This window comes from Mya arenaria, chromosome 5, assembly GCF_026914265.1.
Source record: "Mya arenaria isolate MELC-2E11 chromosome 5, ASM2691426v1".
NCBI lineage: Eukaryota > Metazoa > Mollusca > Bivalvia > Myida > Myidae > Mya > Mya arenaria.
Window position 1 is genome coordinate 30,402,380 of NC_069126.1, and position 25,233 is coordinate 30,427,612.

Sequence of the window (25,233 nt, forward strand, 5' to 3'; positions counted from 1 at the left end):
CTATAAGAAACATGCCTCGTTGCTTGACATACATTCTGAAAGCAAAATGGATGTTCGTGAAGTTGGCAGACTGGCAGCCCAGCAGCCCAGCAGCGTGAAGTCAGCAGCCCAGCAGACTGGCAGCCTAGCAGCGTGAACTCAGCAGCCCAGCAGACTGACAGCCTAGCAGCGTGAAGTCAGCAGCCCAGCAGCCCAGCAGCATGAAGTCAGCAGCCCAGCAGACTGGCAGCCCAGCAGCGTGAAGTCAGCAGCCCAGCAGACTGGCAGCCCAGCAGCGTGAAGTCAGCAGCCCAGCAGACTGGCAGCCCAGCAGCGTGAAGTCAGCAGCCCAGCAGACTGGCAGCCTAGCAGCGTTTAGTCAGCAGCCAAGCACACCGACATCCTAGCAGCGTGAAGTCAGCAGTCTAGCAGACTAGCAGCATAGCAGCATAGCAGCGTGAGTTAGCAGTCTAGAAGCCTGACGGCGTGAAGTCAAAAGCTGAGCAGCTGGGCAGATTAGCAGCTATGCTAAGACGGACGAACTCATGTGAAGAATCCCGTCGGTTTTCAGTTTTCAAAGCCAAAAAGAAATACATAAAAAAATGAAAATAATCATTCACTGGTTTACAAAACACACCTTGAACTGAAGCAAAAATACTAAAATGAATCATTTAAAAAAAAGAACACTATTCCTTTTTTGTGAACTAAAGAGATCACTTTACTCTACTTTTTGATTTCAAGCGTCTGACAGCCCCGGGCAGCCCCAGGCGTTTTATAATATTTTGACTCGGGCTGGATACATGGCTTCTAGTATATGAAAAATGAAAAAAAATCATTCACAATAATTCGCTTGCAAAATACTCTTTAAATGACACAAAATACTAAAATGAATACTTTTTCCACATTTACACTATTCTTTGAGTGTGAACTAAAAACATCACTTTACTCCTCTTTTCCGTTTTCATTCTGGCAGCCCCAGCAGCCACAAGCAGCCCCAGGCAGCCCCGGGCGTTTTATGGTATTTTCACTCGTGCAGGATACATGGTTTCTAGTATATGAAACGTTCGAATAATTACAAGTTGAATGACTTAACAACACGGAAAATTCAGAATTTCATGTTTTCAAAGCCGAAAAAAACGAAAAAAAAATCATTCACAACAGTTCGTTTGCAAAGCACTCTTTAAATGACGCAAACATACTCAAATGAATACTTTTTCAACATTTACACTATTTTTTGTGTGAACTAAAAGCATCACTTTACTCCACTTTTCGACTTTAGTTTTCTAGCAGCCTGGAACAGCCCAGGGCAGCCTCAAGCGTATAACGATATTTTTACACGGGCTGGATACAAGGCTTTAACTATGTGTAACGTTCGGATGATTCTAAGTTTAATGTCTTTAATGCAAAGATAAGATGTAAAATGTTAAAGAACACTAATTATTTAACGTAATCTGGCTACAATTTTACTCGATTTTTATCGCTCTGCTAAGACGAAATCGTGCGAAGTTTCCCGTCGTTTTGGTTAAAAAAAAGCGCGTCTTCAAATTCAAAACACTTCATTTTGCCATTTAAGCTGTAATTTAGTTTCCCCTTACCACACTACGCATCAGAGCGTTATATGCTGAATATTGTCTTTTCTAACAACACGGAAAATTCAGAATTTCATGTTTTTAAAGCCGAAAAAAAAATCATTCACAACAGTTCGTTTGCAAAGCACTCTTTAAATGACGCAAACATACTCAAATGAATACTTTTTCAACATTTACACTATTTTTTTGTGTGAACTAAAATCATCACTTTACTCCACTTTTCGACTTTAGTTTTCTAGCAGCCTGGGACAGCCCAGGGCAGCCTCAAGCGTATAACGATATTTTTACATTGGCTGGATACAAGGCTTTAACTATGTGTAACGTTCGGATGATTCCAAGTTTAATGACTTTAAAGCAAAGATAAGACGTAAAATGTTAAAGAACACTAATTATTTAACGTAATCTTGCTACAATTTCACTCGATTTTTATCGCTCTGCTAAGACGAAATCGTGCGAAGTTTCCCGTCGTTTTGGTTAAAAAAAGCGCGTCTTCAAATTCAAAACACTTCATTTTGCCATTTAAGCTGTAATTTAGTTTCCCCTTACCACACTGTGCATCAGAGCGTTATATGCTGAATATTGTCTTTTCTAACAACACGGAAAATTCAGAGTTTCATGTTTTTAAAGCCGAAAAAAAAATCATTCACAACAGTTCGTTTGCAAAGCACTCTTTAAATGACGCAAACATACTCAAATGAATACTTTTTCAACATTTACACTATTTTTTGTGTGAATTAAAACCATCACTTTACTCCACTTTTCGATTTTAGTTTTCTAGCAGCCTGGGACAGCCCAGGGCAGCCTCAAGCGTATAACGATATTTTTACACGGGCTGGATACAAGGCTTTAACTATGTGTAACGTTCGGATGGTTCCAAGTTTAATGACTTTAAAGCAAAGATAAGATGTAAAATGTTAAAGAACACTAATTATTTAACGTAATCTTGCTACAATTTCACTCGATTTTTATCGCTCTGCTAAGACGAAATCGTGCGAAGTTTCCCGTCGTTTTGGTAAAAAAAAGCGCGTCTTCAAATTCAAAACACTTCATTTTGCCATTTAAGCTGTAATTTAGTTTCCCCTTACCACACTACGCATCAGAGCGTTATATGCTGAATATTGTCTTTTCTAACAACACGGAAAATTCAGAATTTCATGTTTTTAAAGCCGAAAAAAAAATCATTCACAACAGTTCGTTTGCAAAGCACTCTTTAAATGACGCAAACATACTCAAATGAATACTTTTTCAACATTTACACTATTTTTTTGTGTGAACTAAAAGCATCACTTTACTCCACTTTTCGACTTTAGTTTTCTAGCAGCCTGGGACAGCCCAGGGCAGCCTCAAGCGTATAACGATATTTTTACATTGGCTGGATACAAGGCTTTAACTATGTGTAACGTTCGGATGATTCCAAGTTTAATGACTTTAAAGCAAAGATAAGACGTAAAATGTTAAAGAACACTAATTATTTAACGTAATCTTGCTACAATTTCACTCGATTTTTATCGCTCTGCTAAGACGAAATCGTGCGAAGTTTCCCGTCGTTTTGGTTAAAAAAGCGCGTCTTCAAATTCAAAACACTTCATTTTGCCATTTAAGCTGTAATTTAGTTTCCCCTTACCACACTACGCATCAGAGCGTTATATGCTGAATATTGTCTTTTCTAACAACACGGAAAATTCAGAATTTCATGTTTTTAAAGCCGAAAAAAAAATCATTCACAACAGTTCGTTTGCAAAGCACTCTTTAAATGACGCAAACATACTCAAATGAATACTTTTTCAACATTTACACTATTTTTTGTGTGAATTAAAAACATCACTTTACTCCACTTTTCGACTTTAGTTTTCTGGCAGCCCCCAGCAGCCCCGGGCAGCATGAAGCGTATAACGAAATTTTTACACGGGCTGGATACAAGGCTTTAACGATGTGTTACGTTCGGATGATTCCAAGTTTAATGACTTTAAAGCAAAGATAAGATGTAAAATGTTAAAGAACACTAATTATTTAACGTAATCTTGATAAAATTTCACTCGATTTTTATCGCTCTGCTAAGACGAAATCGTGCGAAGTTTCCCGTCGTTTTGGTAAAAAAAAGCGCGTCTTCAAATTCAAAACACTTCATTTTGCCATTTAAGCTGTAATTTAGTTTCCCCTTACCACACTACGCATCAGAGCGTTATATGCTGAATATTGTCTTTTCTAACAACACGGAACATTCAGAATTTCATGTTTTTAAAGCCGAAAAAAAAAATCATTCACAACAGTTCGTTTGCAAAGCACTCTTTAAATGACGCAAACATACTCAAATGAATACTTTTTCAACATTTACACTATTTTTTGTGTGAACTAAAAGCATCACTTTACTCCACTTTTCGACTTTAGTTTTCTAGCAGCCTGGAACAGCCCAGGGCAGCCTCAAGCGTATAACGATATTTTTACACGGGCTGGATACAAGGCTTTAACTATGTGTAACGTTCGGATGATTCCAAGTTTAATGACTTTAAAGCAAAGATAAGATGTAAAATGTTAAAGAACACTAATTATTTAACGTAATCTGGCTACAATTTCACTCGATTTTTATCGCTCTGCTAAGACGAAATCGTGCGAAGTTTCCCGTCGTTTTGGTAAAAAAAAGCGCGTCTTCAAATTCAAAACACTTCATTTTGCCATTTAAGCTGTAATTTAGTTTCCCCTTACCACACTACGCATCAGAGCGTTATATGCTGAATATTGTCTTTTCTAACAACACGGAAAATTCAGAATTTCATGTTTTTAAAGCCGAAAAAAAAATCATTCACAACAGTTCGTTTGCAAAGCACTCTTTAAATGACGCAAACATACTCAAATGAATACTTTTTCAACATTTACACTATTTTTTTGTGTGAATTAAAAACATCACTTTACTCCACTTTTCGACTTTAGTTTTCTGGCAGCCCCCAGCAGCCCCGGGCAGCCTGAAGCGTATAACGAAATTTTTACACGGGCTGGATACAAGGCTTTAACGATGTGTAACGTTCGGATGATTCCAAGTTTAATGACTTTAAAGCAAAGATAAGATGTAAAATGTTAAAGAACACTAATTATTTAACGTAATCTTGATAAAATTTCACTCGATTTTTATCGCTCTGCTAAGACGAAATCGTGCGAAGTTTCCCGTCGTTTTGGTAAAAAAAAGCGCGTCTTCAAATTCAAAACACTTCATTTTGCCATTTAAGCTGTAATTTAGTTTACCCTTACCACACTACGCATCAGAGCGTTATATGCTGAATATTGTCTTTTCTAACAACACGGAAAATTCAGAATTTCATGTTTTTAAAGCCGAAAAAAAAAATCATTCACAACAGTTCGTTTGCAAAGCACTCTTTAAATGACGCAAACATACTCAAATGGATACTTTTTCAACATTTACACTATTTTTTTGTGTGAACTAAAAGCATTACTTTACTCCACTTTTTGACTTTAGTTTTCTAGCAGCCTGGGACAGCCCAGGGCAGCCTCAAGCGTATAATGATATTTTTACACGGGCTGGATACAAGGCTTTAACGATGTGTAACGTTCGGATGATTCCAAGTTTAATGACTTTAAAGCAAAGATAAGATGTAAAATATTAAAGAACACTAATTATTTAACGTAATCTTGCTACAATTTCACTCGATTTTTATCGCTCTGCTAAGACGAAATCGTGCGAAGTTTCCCGTCGTTTTGGTTAAAAAAAGCGCATATTCAAATTCAAAACATTTCATTTTACCATTTAAGCTGTAATTTAGTTTCCCCTTACCACACTACGCATCAGAGCGTTATATGCTGAATTGAGAATTTCATGTTTTTAAAGCCGAAAAAAAAAATCAAGAAAAAATCATTCACAACAGTTCGTTTGCAAAGCACTCTTTAAATGGCGCAAACATACTCAAATGAATACTTTTTCAACATTTACACTATTTTTTGTTTGAACTAAAAACATCACTTTACTCCACATTTCGACTTTAGTTTTCTAGCAGCCTGGGACAGCCCAGGGCAGCCTCAAGCGTATAACGATATTTTTACACGGGCTGGATACAAGGCTTTAACTATGTGTAACGTTCGGATGATTCCAAGTTTAATGATTTTAAAGCAAAGATAAGATGTAAAATGTTACAGAACACTAATTATTTAAAGTAATCTTGCTACAATTTCACTCGATTTTTATCGCTCTGCTAAGACGAAATCGTGCGAAGTTTCCCGTCGTTTTGGTAAAAAAAGCGCGTCTTCAAATTCAAAACACTTCATTATGCCATTTAAGCTGTAATTTAGTTTCCCCTTACCACATTACGCATCAGAGCGTTATATGCTGAATATTGTCTTTTCTAACAGCACGGAAAATTCAGAAATTCATGTTTTCAAAGCCGAAAATAATCATACTAGTAGTTGGAGTCATAACTGAAGCTGTAAAAGTGGCAACAGCAACAGTATCAACAGCAGTGTCAGTTGTTTTAGGGGATGCAAAGTCATCACAATATCGGTGGTGATGATAATTGCGGTGGTGGTGGCGTCGCTGGTGATTTTGCGATGTTGATGACAGTGGCAATAGCAGAAACAGTAGTGGTAGTATGGACAGCAAAAACTGAAGCATTACCAGCTGTATTACTAAGATTTGAAGCGCACATACCAAATGACCAAACATGCTCACCTAATATATCTATTTAAACTTCAATAGAACATAGTCGGTTCTGTTCGGGGTTATATACTTTTTTTACAGACACGATCGTGGGAAGTCATTTAGTATTTTTAGAGGTTGTGGGGAGGGGGGGGGGGGCAATATAATACACAAAACTAGTCACTCAAGGATGATGATTTTATGTCGGCCAAAATATGTTATTACACAGATCAAGGTATGAAGAAAATGCAAGATGCATCTGTTATACGAAAATGAATTCACAGTGCCCTAGAATGTGTTCATGATGATGTAAACACAATTGAAGTAGATTTGACATTCGAAGTTCAATTTCACCAATATGATATATTTTCAAGTTTCGATTGTATTTTACATGGTGTTTACGTATATAGTACAACTCCGTTGGCTCTAACTCGTTTGGCCCGAATTCCTCGTTGGCCCGAAAATGTTTCATTATACTGAAAGCAACCATTCCCGCTTGGCTCGAATTTTCCGAGTCTCGAGGTATTTTTGCCGGTCCGTATGAGTTCGAGGCAATCGGGTTCGACAGTACTAACGAGTTTTATAAAAAAAATACAGTGATCAACGGCAAACCTTTAAAAATGAATAATTAAGAGTTTTCGTATCTGTTATAAAATGCGAAATCAATCAAGCTTCTAAACATTCGAAACATTTAATTTTGCCATCTAAGCGGTAGTTTAGTTTCACCTTTCCATATCACGCATCAAAGCGTTATATGATGGATTTAGTTTTCTCTTTCATCACGAAAAATAATTCTTCACAATAGTTCGTTTGCAAAACATACCTTTAAGATGGAACGCGACTATGAACGAATGTTCGAGTTAATATCTGAAAATTGGTATACAAATAGAAGAGCATATGCCCAGTTGAGGACTAATATTACTTTTTCAATATTCAGAACAGTTTTGAAACTAACAATGTTCAAAATATACCACTGACATAAAATGATGAGACGTCTGTCATATTTTTGCGTTCCAGCTACAATTACAGACATTTTTTTTATCAATTCTTCGTTTACCGCTATGAAATTTCAACCTCAAGTGTGTGCGTGTGCGTGTGCGTGTGTGTGTGTGTGTGTGTGTGTGTGCGTGTGCGTGTGTGTGTGCGTGCGCGCGCGCGCGCGCGTGTGTGCATGCGTGCGTGCGTGCGTGCGTACGTGCGTGTGTCCGGTATAATTCATTAGAGAGGTAATTACATAGCCGAAAACAGTTCATAGCACAAAATTAGTAGCCAACTAATTGATACTGCCTGCACTTCAATATGTTCATGTTGCGCGTTCGAATCCGTTATCAGGGTTTCATTAAAGCACAAATTGAACTGATGATAGTCCATGACTTAAATAGTATACCTTAAAGAATAGAATATGCGCACTATAAAAAAGCATTGACGTCACGTTTAGCTCATGTACGGGTTCAATAAGCTCAGTAAGCTTTAATAACAGTTAAAACAATGATACTTACACGCACAATATATATATTTGAGGGCTTCAAAGACTGTACATACTATTTTCGTTTATAAACTTTTTTTGTACCATTTAACTTCAGGATCATCATTTTTACCATTTGGAACATATATTTTATCGTATCGTGTGTGTGTGTGTGTGTGTGCGTGTGTGTGTGCGTGTGTGCGTGGGTGCGTGTGTGCGATTGTGTGTGTGTGGGGGGGTTGCGTGCGTGCGTGCGTGCGTGCGTGGGTGGGTGCGTGCGTGCGTGTGTGCGTGTGTGCGTGTATGCGCGTGTGTGCGCGCGCGCGCGCGCGCGAGCGTGTCCGCATACTTGCCTGCGTTCGCACGCGTTCTTGAATGTAGGATGGTTTGTGGGGTGAGTTTTTACGCATTCTTTCGTGCGTGCTTTTATTGTACCTGCGTTATGTGCGTGTGTTTGTATGTGAGTTATAACCACCCTAAATGAGCTTATATAACCTATTTAACTATAGTTCATTTATAATCAGTGCTATAATGATTTGATAATTTTTATTATTCGGAGTTTAACAGAAAAAAAACATGTTGAATTATGAATTAAACAGAAATAAACAATTGCTGGTAAATAGTATTGATCAGTGGTTTGTTCAAAACTAAGCTCTTATTAACAATAATAATATTACGTATAACGTCATGTTAAACGTTTTAATACAATACGTATTGAATAAGAAACAGGTATAGGTGTTAGATTATTTGATACTGCGCAAAAAACGAAGTCGGTAAGGTACACTTTTCTGGATATCAGGTGATTTGTGACATTTAAAAATGTTTATATTTATTGTAATCTTAGGTCATAATTTATTTATTCTTTTTTGTTAAATCTTTTAAAAAAATACCTTAAATGTATATCTTAACAAACAAAATGCTTTATTTTATACACAAGAATGATACACATTTTAAAATATAAATACATCGCAAAATAACGTCACTAGTATACACTTATAGATTCCATGTACTCACAATGATATTTCCTACTTTTACGAATATTATTTAAATCAAAAATTTACATTAAACGATCGATATATTTGGAGGATTCATTCATTTTGCGTTTCCTTAAAAGTCAAAAATTTTTGCATCCTATTTTCCTTTTGTCGGAACTCTAGAGTAACATCGATTGATAACAACGGGTTACTTATAAGCCCCGCCCATATTGGACGCTGATTGGTCAGTCTTATTTGAAGCGGCTAGTCTGACAGGCAGTCTGCGTCATGTCAGTTCATTATTGTTAGAGATTGTTAGAGATCATGGAGGAAAGCGCCGGGCAACTGATAAGCCCCGCCTTATCTTGGTGATGATTATGCAATCGATTATCGGTCAGCTGGTTTGACTGGCATCTGCTTCATGTACGGTAGAAACCAATCGCAGAAGATAAAATATTTACGCAATTTGATATTGAGAATTTTAGATAGGTTTTATTTTATTCTATTCCTGCCGATTAAGATTTGATTTGAAGCGATAATTTGGACAAATTAAGTTTCTTCTATGACATCAGAACATATTGTTTTGTAATACATGTGTGGCTTGTTATAAATATTATGTATGGGTTATATTCAGGATGATTGAAGCTTTTATGTGTAAAACATAGATTGTTGCAGTTTAGTTTTGTGAGTTTACCGATACTGAAACTGTTCCCATATTCCCGTTCACACATTTCAGAATTTTAAAAAAAGCTTAAAAGCTGCACTTCTTTATCATGCCATGAAATACCAGCCATTTTTTCCAGTTTTCATTTCTACGTGAGAGTCAACTTTAGCTACACATTAACCACTAATTGACCGAGAATCAAAGGTCAAATTCTCATGTTATTTTGCCGAGGTTTGCTGCGGTTTTGTTCAAGATTTGGAAGAATGTATTTAATTTAGCCAAGAAAGATATTAAGAAGTATTAAGTGTTATACGTAATTATTGACAAGTTAAAATTAATATAAACTTATACATAAACTATCTTGTTGGTCTTTAATAACAGCTGCACTCTCACAGTTATACCATTTCTGTGAGAGTGCAGCTTTAATGAGTAACATTCAACTGTTTTAAACAGGTGGCAGCTGTTAATCAAAATGGTACGCTTATGAAAACCGTTTTATTTGTAATGTAAATGTAACCTGTAATGCCTTATATAAATCTAGTTGTATTTATCAATCTAATGTATTTAGGGGTTTTACTTAGCGTATAGATATTAATTTTACAAAGGAAGCTTGATTGACTTCGCATTTTATAATAGATACGAAATCTCTTAATTATTCATTTTTAAAGGTTTGCCGTTGATCACTGTATTTTTTTATAAAACTCGTTAGTACTGTCGAACCCGATTGCCTCGAACTCATACGGACCGGCAAAAATACCTCGAGCCTCGGAAAATTCGAGCCAAGCGGGAATGGTTACTTTCAGTATAATGAAACATTTTCGGGCCAACGAGGAATTCGGGCCAAACGAGTTAGAGCCAACGGAGTTGTACTATATACGTAAACACCATGTAAAATACAATCGAAACTTGAAAATATATCATATTGGTGAAATTGAACTTCGAATGTCAAATCTACTTCAATTGTGTTTACATCATCATGAACACATTCTAGGGCACTGTGAATTCATTTTCGTATAACAGATGCATCTTGCATTTTCTTCATACCTTGATCTGTGTAATAACATATTTTGGCCGACATAAAATCATCATCCTTGAGTGACTAGTTTTGTGTATTATATTGCCCCCCCCCCCCTCCCCACAACCTCTAAAAATACTAAATGACTTCCCACGATCGTGTCTGTAAAAAAAGTATATAACCCCAAACAGAAACGACTATGTTCTATTGAAGTTTAAATAGATATATTAGGTGAGCATGTTTGGTCATTTGGTATGTGCGCTTCAAATCTTAGTAATACAGCTGGTAATGCTTCAGTTTTTGCTGTCCATACTACCACTACTGTTTCTGCTATTGCCACTGTCATCAACATCGCAAAATCACCAGCGACGCCACCACCACCGCAATCATCATCACCACCGATATTGTGATGACTTTGCATCCCCTAAAACAACTGACACTGCTGTTGATACTGTTGTTGTTGCCACTTTTACAGCTTCAGTTATGACTCCAACTACTAGTATGATTATTTTCGGCTTTGGAAACATGAATTTCTGAATTTTCCGTGCTGTTAGAAAAGACAATATTCAGCATATAACGCTCTGATGCGTAATGTGGTAAGGGGAAACTAAATTACAGCTTAAATGGCAAAATGAAGTGTTTTGAATTTGAAGACGCGCATTTTTTACCAAAACGACGGGAAACTTCGCACGATTTCGTCTTAGCAGAGCGATAAAAATCGAGTGAAATTGTAGCAAGATTACGTTAAATAATTAGTGTTCTGTAACATTTTACATCTTATCTTTGCTTTAAAGTCATTAAACTTGGAATCATCCGAACGTTACACATAGTTAAAGCCTTGTATCCAGCCCGTGTAAAAATATCGTTATAAGCTTGAGGCTGCCCTGGGCTGTCCCAGGCTGCTAGAAAACTAAAGTCGAAATGTGGAGTAAAGTGATGTTTTTAGTTCAAACAAAAAAATAGTGTTAATGTTGAAAAAGTATTCATTTGAGTATGTTTGCGCCAATTAAAGAGTGCTTTGCAAACGAACTGTTGTGAATGATTTTTTTTTATTTTTTTTTTCGGCTTTAAAAACATGAAATTCTGAATTTTCCGTGTTGTTAGAAAAGACAATATTCAGCATATAACGCTCTGATGCGTAGTGTGGTAAGGGGAAACTAAATTACAGCTTAAATGGCAAAATGAAGTGTTTTGAATTTGAAGACGCGCTTTTTTTACCAAAACGACGGGAAACTTCGCACGATTTCGTCTTAGCAGAGCGATAAAAATCGAGTGAAATTGTAGCAAGATTACGTTAAATAATTAGTGTTCTTTAACATTTTACATCTTATCTTTGCTTTAAAGTCATTAAACTTGGAATCATCCGAACGTTACACATAGTTAAAGCCTTGTATCCAGCCCGTGTAAAAATATCGTTATACGCTTGAGGCTGCCCTGGGCTGTCCCAGGCTGCTAGGAAAACTAAAGTCGAAAAGTGGAGTAAAGTGATGATTTTAGTTCACACAAAAAAATAGTGTAAATGTTGAAAAAGTATCCATTTGAGTATGTTTGCGTCATTTAAAGAGTGCTTTGCAAACGAACTGTTGTGAATGATTTTTATTTTTTTTCGGCTTTAAAAACATGAAATTCTGAATTTTCCGTGTTGTTAGAAAAGACAATATTCAGCATATAACGCTCTGATGCGTAGTGTGGTAAGGGTAAACTAAATTACAGCTTAAATGGCAAAATGAAGTGTTTTGAATTTGAAGACGCGCTTTTTTTAACCAAAACGACGGGAAACTTCGCACGATTTCGTCTTAGCAGAGCGATAAAAATCGAGTGAAATTGTAGCAAGATTACGTTAAATAATTAGTGTTCTTTAACATTTTACGTCTTATCTTTGCTTTAAAGTCATTAAACTTGGAATCATCCGAACGTTACACATAGTTAAAGCCTTGTATCCAGCCCGTGTAAAAATATCGTTATACGCTTGAGGCTGCCCTGGGCTGTCCCAGGCTGCTAGAAAACTAAAGTCGAAAAGTGGAGTAAAGTGATGATTTTAGTTCACACAAAAAAATAGTGTAAATGTTGAAAAAGTATTCATTTGAGTATGTTTGCGTCATTTAAAGAGTGCTTTGCAAACGAACTGTTGTGAATGATTTTTTTTTTTTTTTTTCGGCTTTAAAAACATGAAATTCTGAATTTTCCGTGTTGTTAGAAAAGACAATATTCAGCATATAACGCTCTGATGCGTAGTGTGGTAAGGGGAAACTAAATTACAGCTTAAATGGCAAAATGAAGTGTTTTGAATTTGAAGACGCGCTTTTTTTTACCAAAACGACGGGAAACTTCGCACGATTTCGTCTTAGCAGAGCGATAAAAATCGAGTGAAATTGTAGCAAGATTACGTTAAATAATTAGTGTTCTTTAACATTTTACGTCTTATCTTTGCTTTAAAGTCATTAAACTTGGAATCATCCGAACGTTACACATAGTTAAAGCCTTGTATCCAGCCCGTGTAAAAATATCGTTATACGCTTGAGGCTGCCCTGGGCTGTCCCAGGCTGTTAGAAAACTAAAGTCGAAAAGTGGAGTAAAGTGATGATTTTAGTTCACACAAAAAAATAGTGTAAATGTTGAAAAAGTATTCATTTGAGTATGTTTGCGTCATTTAAAGAGTGCTTTGCAAACGAACTGTTGTGAATGATTTTTTTTTTTTTTTTCGGCTTTAAAAACATGAAATTCTGAATTTTCCGTGTTGTTAGAAAAGATATTATTCAGCATATAACGCTCTGATGCGTAGTGTGGTAAGGGGAAACTAAATTACAGCTTAAATGGCAAAATGAAGTGTTTTGAATTTGAAGACGCGCTTTTTTTTACCAAAACGACGGGAAACTTCGCACGATTTCGTCTTAGCAGAGCGATAAAAATCGAGTGAAATTGTAGCAAGATTACGTTAAATAATTAGTGTTCTTTAACATTTTACGTCTTATCTTTGCTTTAAAGTCATTAAACTTGGAATCATCCGAACGTTACACATAGTTAAAGCCTTGTATCCAGCCAGTGTAAAAATATCGTTATACGCTTGAGGCTGCCCTGGGCTGTCCCAGGCTGCTAGGAAACTAAAGTCGAAAAGTGGAGTAAAGTGATGATTTTAGTTCACACAAAAAAATAGTGTAAATGTTGAAAAAGTATCCATTTGAGTATGTTTGCGTCATTTAAAGAGTGCTTTGCAAACGAACTGTTGTGAATGATTTTTATTTTTTTTCGGCTTTAAAAACATGAAATTCTGAATTTTCCGTGTTGTTAGAAAAGACAATATTCAGCATATAACGCTCTGATGCGTAGTGTGGTAAGGGGAAACTCAATTACAGCTTAAATGGCAAAATGAAGTGTTTTGAATTTGAAGACGCGCTTTTTTTTAACCAAAACGACGGGAAACTTCGCACGATTTCGTCTTAGCAGAGCGATAAAAATCGAGTGAAATTGTAGCAAGATTACGTTAAATAATTAGTGTTCTTTAACATTTTACATCTTATCTTTGCTTTAAAGTCATTAAACTTGGAATCATCCGAACGTTACACATAGTTAAAGCCTTGTATCCAGCCCGTGTAAAAATACCGTTATACGCTTGAGGCTGCCCTGGGCTGTCCCAGGCTGCTAGAAAACTAAAGTCGAAAAGTGGAGTAAAGTGATGATTTTAGTTCACACAAAAAAATAGTGTAAATGTTGAAAAAGTATTCATTTGAGTATGTTTGCGTCATTTAAAGAGTGCTTTGCAAACGAACTGTTGTGAATGATTTTTTTTTTTTTTTTTTTCGGCTTTAAAAACATGAAATTCTGAATTTTCCGTGTTGTTAGAAAAGATAATATTCAGCATATAACGCTCTGATGCGTAGTGTGGTAAGGGGAAACTAAATTACAGCTTAAATGGCAAAATGAAGTGTTTTGAATTTGAAGACGCGCTTTTTTTTACCAAAACGACGGGAAACTTCGCACGATTTCGTCTTAGCAGAGCGATAAAAATCGAGTGAAATTGTAGCAAGATTACGTTAAATAATTAGTGTTCTTTAACATTTTACGTCTTATCTTTGCTTTAAAGTCATTAAACTTGGAATCATCCGAACGTTACACATCGTTAAAGCCTTGTATCCAGCCAGTGTAAAAATATCGTTATACGCTTGAGGCTGCCCTGGGCTGTCCCAGGCTGCTAGGAAACTAAAGTCGAAAAGTGGAGTAAAGTGATGATTTTAGTTCACACAAAAAAATAGTGTAAATGTTGAAAAAGTATCCATTTGAGTATGTTTGCGTCATTTAAAGAGTGCTTTGCAAACGAACTGTTGTGAATGATTTTTATTTTTTTTCGGCTTTAAAAACATGAAATTCTGAATTTTCCGTGTTGTTAGAAAAGACAATATTCAGCATATAACGCTCTGATGCGTAGTGTGGTAAGGGGAAACTCAATTACAGCTTAAATGGCAAAATGAAGTGTTTTGAATTTGAAGACGCGCTTTTTTTTAACCAAAACGACGGGAAACTTCGCACGATTTCGTCTTAGCAGAGCGATAAAAATCGAGTGAAATTGTAGCAAGATTACGTTAAATAATTAGTGTTCTTTAACATTTTACATCTTATCTTTGCTTTAAAGTCATTAAACTTGGAATCATCCGAACGTTACACATAGTTAAAGCCTTGTATCCAGCCCGTGTAAAAATACCGTTATACGCTTGAGGCTGCCCTGGGCTGTCCCAGGCTGCTAGAAAACTAAAGTCGAAAAGTGGAGTAAAGTGATGATTTTAGTTCACACAAAAAAAAGTGTAAATGTTGAAATAGTATTCATTTGAGTATGTTTGCCTCATTTAAAGAGTGCTTTGCAAACGAACTGTTGTGAATGATTTTTTTTTTTTTTTTTCGGCTTTAAAAACATGAAATTCTGAATTTTCCGTGTTGTTAGAAAAGACAATATTCAGCATATAACGCTCTGATGCGAAGTGTGGTAAGGGGAAACTAAATTACAGCTTAAATGGCAAAATGAAGTGTTTTGAATTTGAAGACGCGCTTTTTTTTAACCAAAACGACGGGAAACTTCGCACGATTTCGTCTTAGCAGAGCGATAAAAATCGAGTGAAATTGTAGCAAGATTACGTTAAATAATTAGTGTTCTTTAACATTTTACATCTTATCTTTGCTTTAAAGTCATTAAACTTGGAATCATCCGAACGTTACACATCGTTAAAGCCTTGTATCCAGCCCGTGTAAAAATATCGTTATACGCTTCAGGCTGCCCGGGGCTGCTGGGGGCTGCCAGAAAACTAAAGTCGAAAAGTGGAGTAAAGTGATGTTTTTAATTCACACAAAAAATAGTGTAAATGTTGAAAAAGTATTCATTTGAGTATGTTTGCGTAACTTAAAGAGTGCTTTGCAAACGATCTTTTGTGATTTTTTTTTTCATTTTTTCGGCTTTGAAAACATGAATTTCTTAATTTTCCTTGTTGTTGGAAAAGACAATATTCAGTATATAACGCTCTGATGCGTAGTGTGGTAAGGGTAAACTAAATTACAGCTTAAATGGCAAAATGAAGTGTTTTGAATTTGAAGACGCGCTTTTTTCTTACAAAAACGACGGGAAACTTCGCATGATTTCGTCTTAGGAGAGCGATAAAAATCGAGTGAAATTTTATCAAGATTACGTTAAATAATTAGTGTTCTGTAACATTTTACATCTTATCTTTGCTTTAATCTCAATTAACTTTGAATACTCCGAACGTTACACATAGTTAGAGCCTTGTATCTAGCCAGTGTAAAAATATCGTTATACGCTTCAGGCTGCCCGGGGCTGCTGGGGGCTGCTGGGGGCTGCCAGAAAACTAAAGTCGAAAAGTGGAGTAAAGTGATGTTTTTAGTTCACACAAAAAGAGTAGTGTAATTGTTTTTAAATGATTCATTTGAGTATTTTTGCGTCAATTAAAGGGGTGTTTTGCAAACGAACGTTTATGAATGTTTTTTTCTTCAATTTTTCGGCTTTGAAAACCTGATTTTCTGGATTTTCCGTGTTGTAAGAAAAGACAATATTCAGCATACAAGGCTTTGATGCGCGGTGTGGTAAGGGGAATCTACAGCTTAAATGGCAAAATGAAGGTTTTTGAATTTGAAGACGCGCTTTTTTTTACAAAAACGACGGGAAACTTCGAACGTTTCATATACTAGAAGCCATGTATCTAGCCCGAGTAAAATACCATAAAACGCCCAGGGCTGCCTGGGGCTGCCCGGGGCTGCCCGGGGCTGCCCGGGTCTGCTCGGGGCTGCCAAAAAACTAAAATAGAAAAATGGAGTTAAGTGATGTTTTTAGTTCACACAAAAAGAATAGTGTGAATGTTGAAAATGTATTCATTTTAGTATTTTGCGTCATTTATAGAGTATTTTGCAAACGAACTATTGTGAATGATTTTTTTTCATTTTTTTTCGGCTTTGAAAACATGAATTTTGAATTTTCCGTGTTGTTAAGTCATTAAACTTGTTATCATTCGAACGTTTCATATACTAGAAGCCATGTATGCAGCCCAGGTAAAAATACCATAAACTGCCCAGGGCTGCCTGGGGCTGCCCGGGGCTGCTGGGGGCTGCCAGAAAACTAAAATAGAAAAGTGGAGTAAAATGATGTTTTTAGTTCACACTCAAAGAATAGTGTAAATGTTGAAAAAGTATTCATTTAAGTAGTTTGCGTCATTTAAAGCGTATTTTGCAAACGAATTATTGTGAATGATTTTTTTCATTTTTTTTTCGGCTTTGAAAACATGAATTTTCCGTGTTGTTAAGTCATTAAACTTGTTATCATTCGAACGTTTCATATGCTAGAAGCCATGTATACAGCCCGCGTAAAAATACAATAAAACACATGGGGCTGCCCGGGGCTGTCAGAAGCGTGAAATCGAAAAGTCGATTTCTTTAGTTCACAAAAAGGGAATAGTGTTAATGTTTTTAACTTATTCAATTTAGTATTTTTGCTTCATTTTAAGGTTTGTTTTGCAAACCAACTATTGTGAAGATTTTTTTCATTTTTATGTTTTTTTTTGTCTGAAAACCGACTGGAAACTTCACACGAGTTCGTCTTAGCATAGCTGCTAATCTGCTCAGCTGCTCAGCTGTTGACTTCACGCCGTCAGGCTTCCAGACTGCTAACTCGCGCTGCTATGCTGCTGGGCTGCTGACTTCACGCTGCTAGGCTCTCAGTCTGCTGGGCTGCTGACTTCACGCTGCTGGGCTGTCAGTCTGCTGGGCTGCTGACTTCACGCTGCTGGGCTGCCAGTATGCTGGGCTGCTGACTTCACGCTGCTGGGCTGCTGGGCTGCTGACTTCACGCTGCTAGGCTGTCAGTCTGCTGGGCTGCTGACTTCACGCTGCTAGGCTGCCAGTCTGCTGGGCTGCTGACTTCACGCTGCTGGGCTGCTGGGCTGCCAACTTCACGAACATGCAAAATGGGGACACTCCGCTTTTGTGCCATATTGTTTGTGCTAGAATCAGGTAGGGTGGCTTTCTATTGATTATTATAGTCCACTCAACAGGAGCAGTTTGATAGGTAACTGGAACAGTAGCAGTTAGTAAGGTTGATTGACCAGGATCAGTTTTAGAGGTACGTGCAACAGGAACAGTTCGAACAGCAGGTGAAACAGGAGCAGTGTGAGAGGTAACTAGGAGCAGTTTGAGGGGCTACTAGATAGAGCATGCGCAGTTTGAGAGGTAGGTGGAGCAGGGGCAGTTTGAGAGGTAGGTAGAGCAGGAGCAGGTTGAGAGGTAGGTGGAGCATGCGCAGTTTGAGAGGTAGGTGGAGCATGCGCAGTTTGAGAGGTAGGTAGAGCATGCGCAGTTTGAGAGGTAGGTGGAGCAGGGGCAGTTTCAGAGGTCACTAGATAGAGCAGGAGCAGTTTGAGAGGTAGGTGGAGCAGGAGCAGTTTGAGAGGTAGGTGGAGCAGGAGCAGTTTGAGAGGTAGGTGGAGCAGGAGCAGTTTGAGAGGCTACTAGATAGAGCATGTGCAGGTTGAGAGGTAGGTAGAGCAGGAGCAGTTTGAGATGTTACTAGATAGAGCAGGAACAGTTTGAGAGGTAGGTGGAGCAGGAGCAGTTTGAGAGGCTACTAGATAAAGCATGAGCAGTTTGAGAGGTTACTAGATAGAGCATGTGCAGGTTGAGAGGTAGGTAGAGCAGGAGCAGTTTGAGAGGCTACTAGATAGAGCATGTGCAGGTTGAGAGGTAGGTGGAGCAGGAGCAGTTTGAGAGGCTACTAGATAGAGCATGTGCAGGTTGAGAGGTAGGTGGAGCATGAGCAGTTTGAGAGGCTACTAGATAGAGCATGTGCAGGTTGAGAGGTAGGTAGAGCAGGAGCAGTTTGAGAGGCTACTAGATAGAGCATGTGCAGTTTGAGAGGTTACTAGATAAAGCATGAGCAGTTTGAGAGGTTACTAGATAGAGCATGTGCAGGTTGAGAGGTAGGTAGAGCAGGAGCAGTTTGAGATGTTACTAGATAGAGCAGGATCAGTTTGAGAGAAAGATGGAACAGGAGCAATTTTAGAGGTAGATGAAACAGGAACAATTTGAGAGAAAGATGAAACAGGAGCTGTTTGAGAGGTAGATGAAACAGGAACAGTTTGAGAGAAAGATGAAACAGGAACAGTTTGATAGATAGGTGAAACAGGAGCAGGTTGATAGAAAGGAGAAACAGGAGCAGCTTGAGGGAAAGGTTGAACAGGAGATGTTTGAGAGAAAGATGAAACAGGAGAAGTTTGAGAGAAAGATGAAACAGGGGCAGTTTAAGAGAAAGATGAAACAGGAGCAGTTTGAGAGAAAGGTGAAACAGGAGAAGTTTGATAGAAAGGTGAAACAGGAGCAGTTTGATAGATAGGTGAAACAGGAGCAGTTTGATAGATATGTGAAACAGGAGCAGTTTGATAGAAAGGTGAGCAGTTCGAGAGGTAGATGGGGAATGTTCTATATGATTCAATATCACTTAGGTCTCGTTCGGTTTTACGCAAGGAGATATAAGTCCTAGGATGGAGGCATTGTTCTACAACGAAAATATACACAAATAATTTAATCTTCAACAAATGGAGAACGATAGACGATCTTGAAATTATTTTGTCTATAACTTTATTCTTATTTGACAAGTACTACATGAAGGCGAAAATCGACGTGTTTGCATTAAAAAAACCTATCAAATTGCAAAACACTTCAAACAAACAATTATTTTCTTTATACAATGTAACAGTTCTTTAACATCTCACAGCATGTGGCGGACAGCATGAACCTGACCCACAAGTATACAACTACATTGAGACGCTTGTGGTGCCATTAGACCACCATCTATGTCATGACATCATCAAAATGAGTTGTGCGAATCACGTTTCTCGAAATGAACAGGTTTGCGGGACAGATGGGGTCACATATGCCAACCAGTGAGTTATTTTAAGTTATACGACTATACCCCCAGCAGAGCTATTTAAAAGGTGTCTTCTTAGGTTGTAAGCGGACAGTGCACGAGAATTTCGAGAAATCCCACTGGCCCATACATTGTATTTAGAAAGCCCATGATAATAATCTAATGTTTATTTTTCAGAAAAGTATATTTCAATTCATCTATTTATAAATCTGTATATATTTATATATTTATCAATGCATTTATTTACTCACTAATATATTCAATACACGTATCGTCGTATAAGTCAGATAAAAAAAATCTTTAAAAGTGTCCTCTTACAGGCGTAAAAAAACTCGTACTGTTCATATTATTTATATAACGTTGTTTGTTCAAAGAAATGCTTAGACATAAATCGCTAAATTTTCATTAAAACGAGACTGTTTTTTATTTCGTTATTTGTTCAATGGCTGATACTTAATGACTGCATAAGTCTAATGGAATAACTGTTAATGTTATTCAAGCTTCGGAAAATGTAACTCGTGTTTTGCACAAGCGCGTTCTTTGAATGGGCGTTAGCTAGGGCCTAATAAGCTTGTAGGCCCGATGATTCTATGTGAGTTTGGGGACTTTTATATGCATATTACACACACTCATTTATACAATACAAATGAAATGATAACAATAAAACCAAGCAAAACACCTTGCACGTAGTTTATAAAAACAACACAAAACTTGCTTTTGTTAAAATAAAGCAAACTTTTGAGTTGTTCAAAGTGTTTGAGTACCTATTAGTTTTTGTTGCATTTTTGGGTTATTCAAATTTATCCTTTTCCAAAAAAAGTTGTAGGCCCGGGCCTACAAGGCCAATATGTAGCTACGCCAATGCTTTGTGATTAAATGTAGCAACACGTACATAATATAAGCACATATATAATAAAACGAAACATATTCTGATTTTTTTATCAATATCCTGTACTTCAACAGCTGTCTTTTCATGCAAATTGCATGCGAGACGATGGAAAATGACATTCCAGTCACAGTGTCTCAACATGGGCCTTGTTCGACAACCACGCGTCCTACCAGCACACAGGAAGCCACAACAACGGTAAACGCAAACACAGCCGCCTCATCAACTAACCAAAAAATAACTGCCACAGTCTCAAGCAGTGTAAACGCCACCAGCGCGACCACCGTCTCCACCTCCACACCGACACAGGTAACCGGAAGTTCCACCACCGCTCCTGTCACCGCGGACCCGATGTCGGCTATTGTTCAGAACGTATTCTGTTCTAATCTAGCTGCAATTTCCTGTCCCGGCCTAGCTATTGTCTGTGGGAGTGATGGACAACTCTACCCAAACCAGTAAGTAAACATGTGTTCTAAACTAGCTGCAATTTCCTGTGACGGCCTAGCTATTGTCTGTGGGAGTGATGGACAACTCTACCCAAACCAGTAAGTAAACGTGTGTTTTAAACTAGCTGCAATTTTCTGTGACGGCCTAACTATTGTCTGTGGGAGTGATGGACAACTCTACCCAAACCAGTAAGTAAACCTGTGTTCTTAACTAGCTGCAATTTCCTGTCACGGCCTTGCTATTGCCTGTGGGTGTGATGGACAACTCTACCCAAACCAGTAAGTAAACGTGTGTTCTAAACTAGCTGCAATTTTCTGTGACGGCCTAACTATAGTCTGTTGGAGTGATGGACAACTCTACCCAAACCAGTAAGTAAACCTGTGTTCTTAACTAGCTGCAATTTCCTGTCACGGCCTTGCTATTGCCTGTGGGTGTGATGGACAACTCTACCCAAACAAGTAAGTAAACGTGTGTTCTAAACTAGCTGCAATTTTCTGTGACGGCCTTGCTATTGCCTGTGGGTGTGATGGACAACTCTACCCAAACCAGTAAGTAAACGTGTGTTCTAAATTAGCTGCAATTTTCTGTGACGGCCTAGCTATTGTCTGTGGGAGTGATGGACAACTCTACCAAACCAGTAAGTAAACGTGTGTTCTAAACTAGCTGCAATTTCCTGTCACGGCCTTGCTATTGCCTTTTGGTGTGATGGACAACTCTACCCAAACCAGTAAGTAAACGTGTGTTCTTAACTAGCTGCAATTTTCTGTGACGGCCTAGCTATTATCTTTGGGAGTGATGGACAACTCTACCCAAACCAGTAAGTAAACGTGTGTTCTAAACTAGCTGCAATTTCCTGTCACGGTCTAGCTATTGTCTGTGGGAGTGACGGACAACTCTACCCAAAACAGTAAGTAAACGTGTGTTCTAAACTAGCTGCATTTTTCTGTCCCGGCCTAGCTATTGTCTGTGGGAGTGATGGACAACTCTACCAAACCAGTAAGTAAACGTGTGTTCTAAACTAGCTGCAATTTCCTGTCACGGTCTAGCTATTGTCTGTGGGAGTGATGGGCAACTCTACCCAAACCAGTAAGTAAACGTGTGTTCTAATCTAGCTGCAATTTCCTGTCACGGCCTAGCTATTGTCTGTGGCACTGATGGACAACTCTACCCGAATCAGTAAGTAAACAAAAAAGTATGTTAAAGTCGCAACCATAGATATTTACAATGTATTCCATGTCGTCACGGAACGATGCATCCCCCTCACATTCTTCAGCAGCATGTCTCCTAGGTGTATGTATGTCTTGTACATAGCCTTGTTTGTCGAAGCGGTCCTTGATGGCTGACATGGCAAGATCGAGTGCCTCTTTGTAGATCTGGCGGAAGTGTTCCTTTTCGGTAGCTGGAAACTCTGCTAGGGCGGTTTCTTGTTCGAATCTCCGTGACATTTTCCTTTGTCGAGGTAGTGTAGGCCCGTCTCGGCAAAAATATGACCAGGTCGTAGCTAAATTATATTTTCATAACTTTTTTTTCTCCATTGGTCATAATCAGCCGAAATATTTGGTGGGGGGTGGGCAGCGTCGGCGCCTCTGAACATGTGTATTAAGACTCCTCCTACGCTTAGGGTACAGAAGGTAGAAAATTCAGCTCTCTATATGCTTATCAAATATTGCTCTCCTCGAACTAATTTCCGACCACTGTGCGCAAGAATGAACTGATTTTTTATTTGATATTTTTTGGTAAAGTAGTCGAAAAAAATATATTGATTTTCTGGTTTCCTTTTAATTTGTTCCGATAAACATGACCATTGATGTTCAATAAAAGTTGGTTTAAACAACTTTTAGGTAGATAGAAAATATGCAATTGTGAACCTCTTCATTCTAAAGTTATTGATCGGAAACGGAATATCGACAACGACGTCGACGTGGACACCGCCGCCGGACAAAATAATACTAATCGACTATCGCCTCGGTCAATAATGCTTTTTTGGTCAATATGACAGCATATTCCCCAGCTAATAAGTAAATAAGTGTATATTATTTGCAAAATTTTCTTCTGGATTACCCTACTACAAAGCTGAAAAACTAGAGCTTTCGCCTAAACGTAATAGCTACCGTGATTTGGAATAAATAACCTATAAAGCATGTGCATTATAAAACTGGTCAATATTTTGCTATTGTTATATCAGCTCCATTAATAGTATTTAAACCAGTTTTGTTGTTTTATTCTGTTGTTGTTTTTTGTTTTGTTTTTCACAGGTGCGAGCTATCCAAGGCCGCATGCGCAAAGACAGATCTGTCCATACAGTCGGAGCTCTCACACTGCACAATTCTCGGACGCTAAAGTTGAACGCCTACTCGTATGTCTAGTTTTGCTTGCATGCGTTGTACGAAGATGAAATATATGAAGTAATTTATATGGGACATAATAGTTGTTAAATGTTTTGAATGTTAGAACTGAACAGAACAGAACAATCTTTTTTTTCTCCAGATGACCGAAGGCTAATGTTACTCTCGAGTAATTGTCTTGTGATCTCATATTTGAAATCAATTTTATAATTAACAAGAGCTGTTTCAGAGGAAGCGCGCTCGACTTTTTCGCGGCTAATACGTTTAAGGCTTGCAAAATGTTAGCGAAACGTATATCGAGCATTAAAAACTCATTCTCATTCATCAGAGGTTTGATAATGATAAATCTAACGCATAATTACATCGCTCTGGTGTACGAAAATGTGTACAATTAGATTATTTGCAAAACTTACATCAATAAAAAAAATAAAGGGTCAAAATTTGAATTATATGCAAGATAGAGTTATCACATTTGATTGTGTAAAGTTACAATGTACTATATGAAGTAGTTGCAGAGTTATTGACTTGTATGTGCTTACATGCAAAACCTTAACCAAAATTACTCAGTTGAACAAGGGAGGGAAAATTTGAATTATATGCAAGATATCTTATTTGATTACTTAAGAATGTTGCATGGTCGGGATCTCTTGTATAAAGTTTCAATGCAATACATGATGTATTTGGCGAGTTATTGTCTAATATGTGGTTACATGCAAATCCTTAACTAGATTTTCTAAGTCAAATAATAAAGGGCCATAATTAGTATTATATGTTAAATAGAGTGACATAACTTGATAATTTAAGCAAGTCGGACGGTTCAGTACCGTTGTATACAGTATCAATGCAATACTTCAAGGATTTGCTGATATATTAACTGATGTGTGCTAAAACCTTTGCCAGAATTTTTAAGTCGAATAATAATGCCGATAATTTGCATTATTTTCAAGTAAATGTTATCTGTTTTCATTAATAAAAAAGGTTTGATAGTTGGGAACACGTACCTAAAGTTTCTATGCAATACACCCTTTCAATTATACCGTGTTTTAAATTATTTGCCCTTTGATGACGTCACGAGGGGATAGCCGATAATAGAGCGCTATTTATGCGAGATGATCAATTTTTAGCGGTGGAATGCGTTGTAAGGTTAAGAACAGATTTGATGCCTTTTTAAATATATTAATTTGTTTATGTAGGAAACATTCCTTGTATAAATTAACCGAAATAGCCGCGCTTTGAAGCAAATAATCGGTTTGTCACATATGTTCGCGACTTCCTTGAATGCTGAGAAAACCTATAATATGTAATAAAGGCCCATAATTTGCGTTATATTCATAACAGTGTTATCTCCCTTCATTAAACCAGTAGGTTGGAAACACATATGTTAAGTTTCAATGCAATACATGATGTATTTGTTGAGACAATGACTTGAATGTTGGTACATGTGAGACGTTAATTTATGTGTGACGCGGACGCCGACGCTAGGGTGAGTAGTATAGCTCTCCGAATATTTCGAATAGTCGAGCTAAAAACCGAATATTGATAAGAAAATTTGAACCAGTCCCAGTTAAAGGGTCAAGCTTCATCATATAATGCTCGGTTGTAATTCTGTACGCAATAAATCGGTATGAAGAGTAGCAACTGGACAACAAGAACAATTACTCATCAGTAAAAACAACATAGATGACACAAGGGGGTTCATAAAACAAAATATATTAACAATCGAGAATCAGACCAAATTGCCAAATATCTAGTGAAATACTAAAAAAGCAAACGCACTTTAAAACGGTTTTATTTTCGAACAAAATAACAATATATTTATAT

General features: G+C 37.5%; 1 protein-coding gene across 1 annotated transcript; it reads left to right on the top strand.

Annotated features, from left to right (window-relative positions):
• LOC128236160 (uncharacterized) lies at positions 1–23,480 on the top strand. Its single transcript, XM_052951044.1, has 5 exons — positions 1–41; positions 17,775–17,825; positions 19,582–19,750; positions 20,698–21,075; positions 23,323–23,480. Exons 2-5 carry the CDS (start codon positions 17,780–17,782, stop codon positions 23,405–23,407), a joined length of 678 nt encoding a protein of 225 aa, XP_052807004.1. The 5' UTR covers positions 1–41; positions 17,775–17,779; the 3' UTR covers positions 23,408–23,480.
• The last annotated feature ends 1,753 nt before the right edge of the window (positions 23,481–25,233 follow it).

Excerpts from the sequence above, each read along its gene's own strand:
- LOC128236160 (XM_052951044.1), top strand. The coding sequence starts at position 17,780 with ATGGGGACACTCCGCTTTTGTGCCATATTGTTTGTGCTAGAATCAG. Across the intron at positions 17,826-19,581 it reads ATTGTTTGTGCTAGAATCAG|CATGTGGCGGACAGCATGAA; the intron begins GTAGGGTGGCTT and ends AACATCTCACAG. Across the intron at positions 19,751-20,697 it reads GGGGTCACATATGCCAACCA|CTGTCTTTTCATGCAAATTG; the intron begins GTGAGTTATTTT and ends GTACTTCAACAG.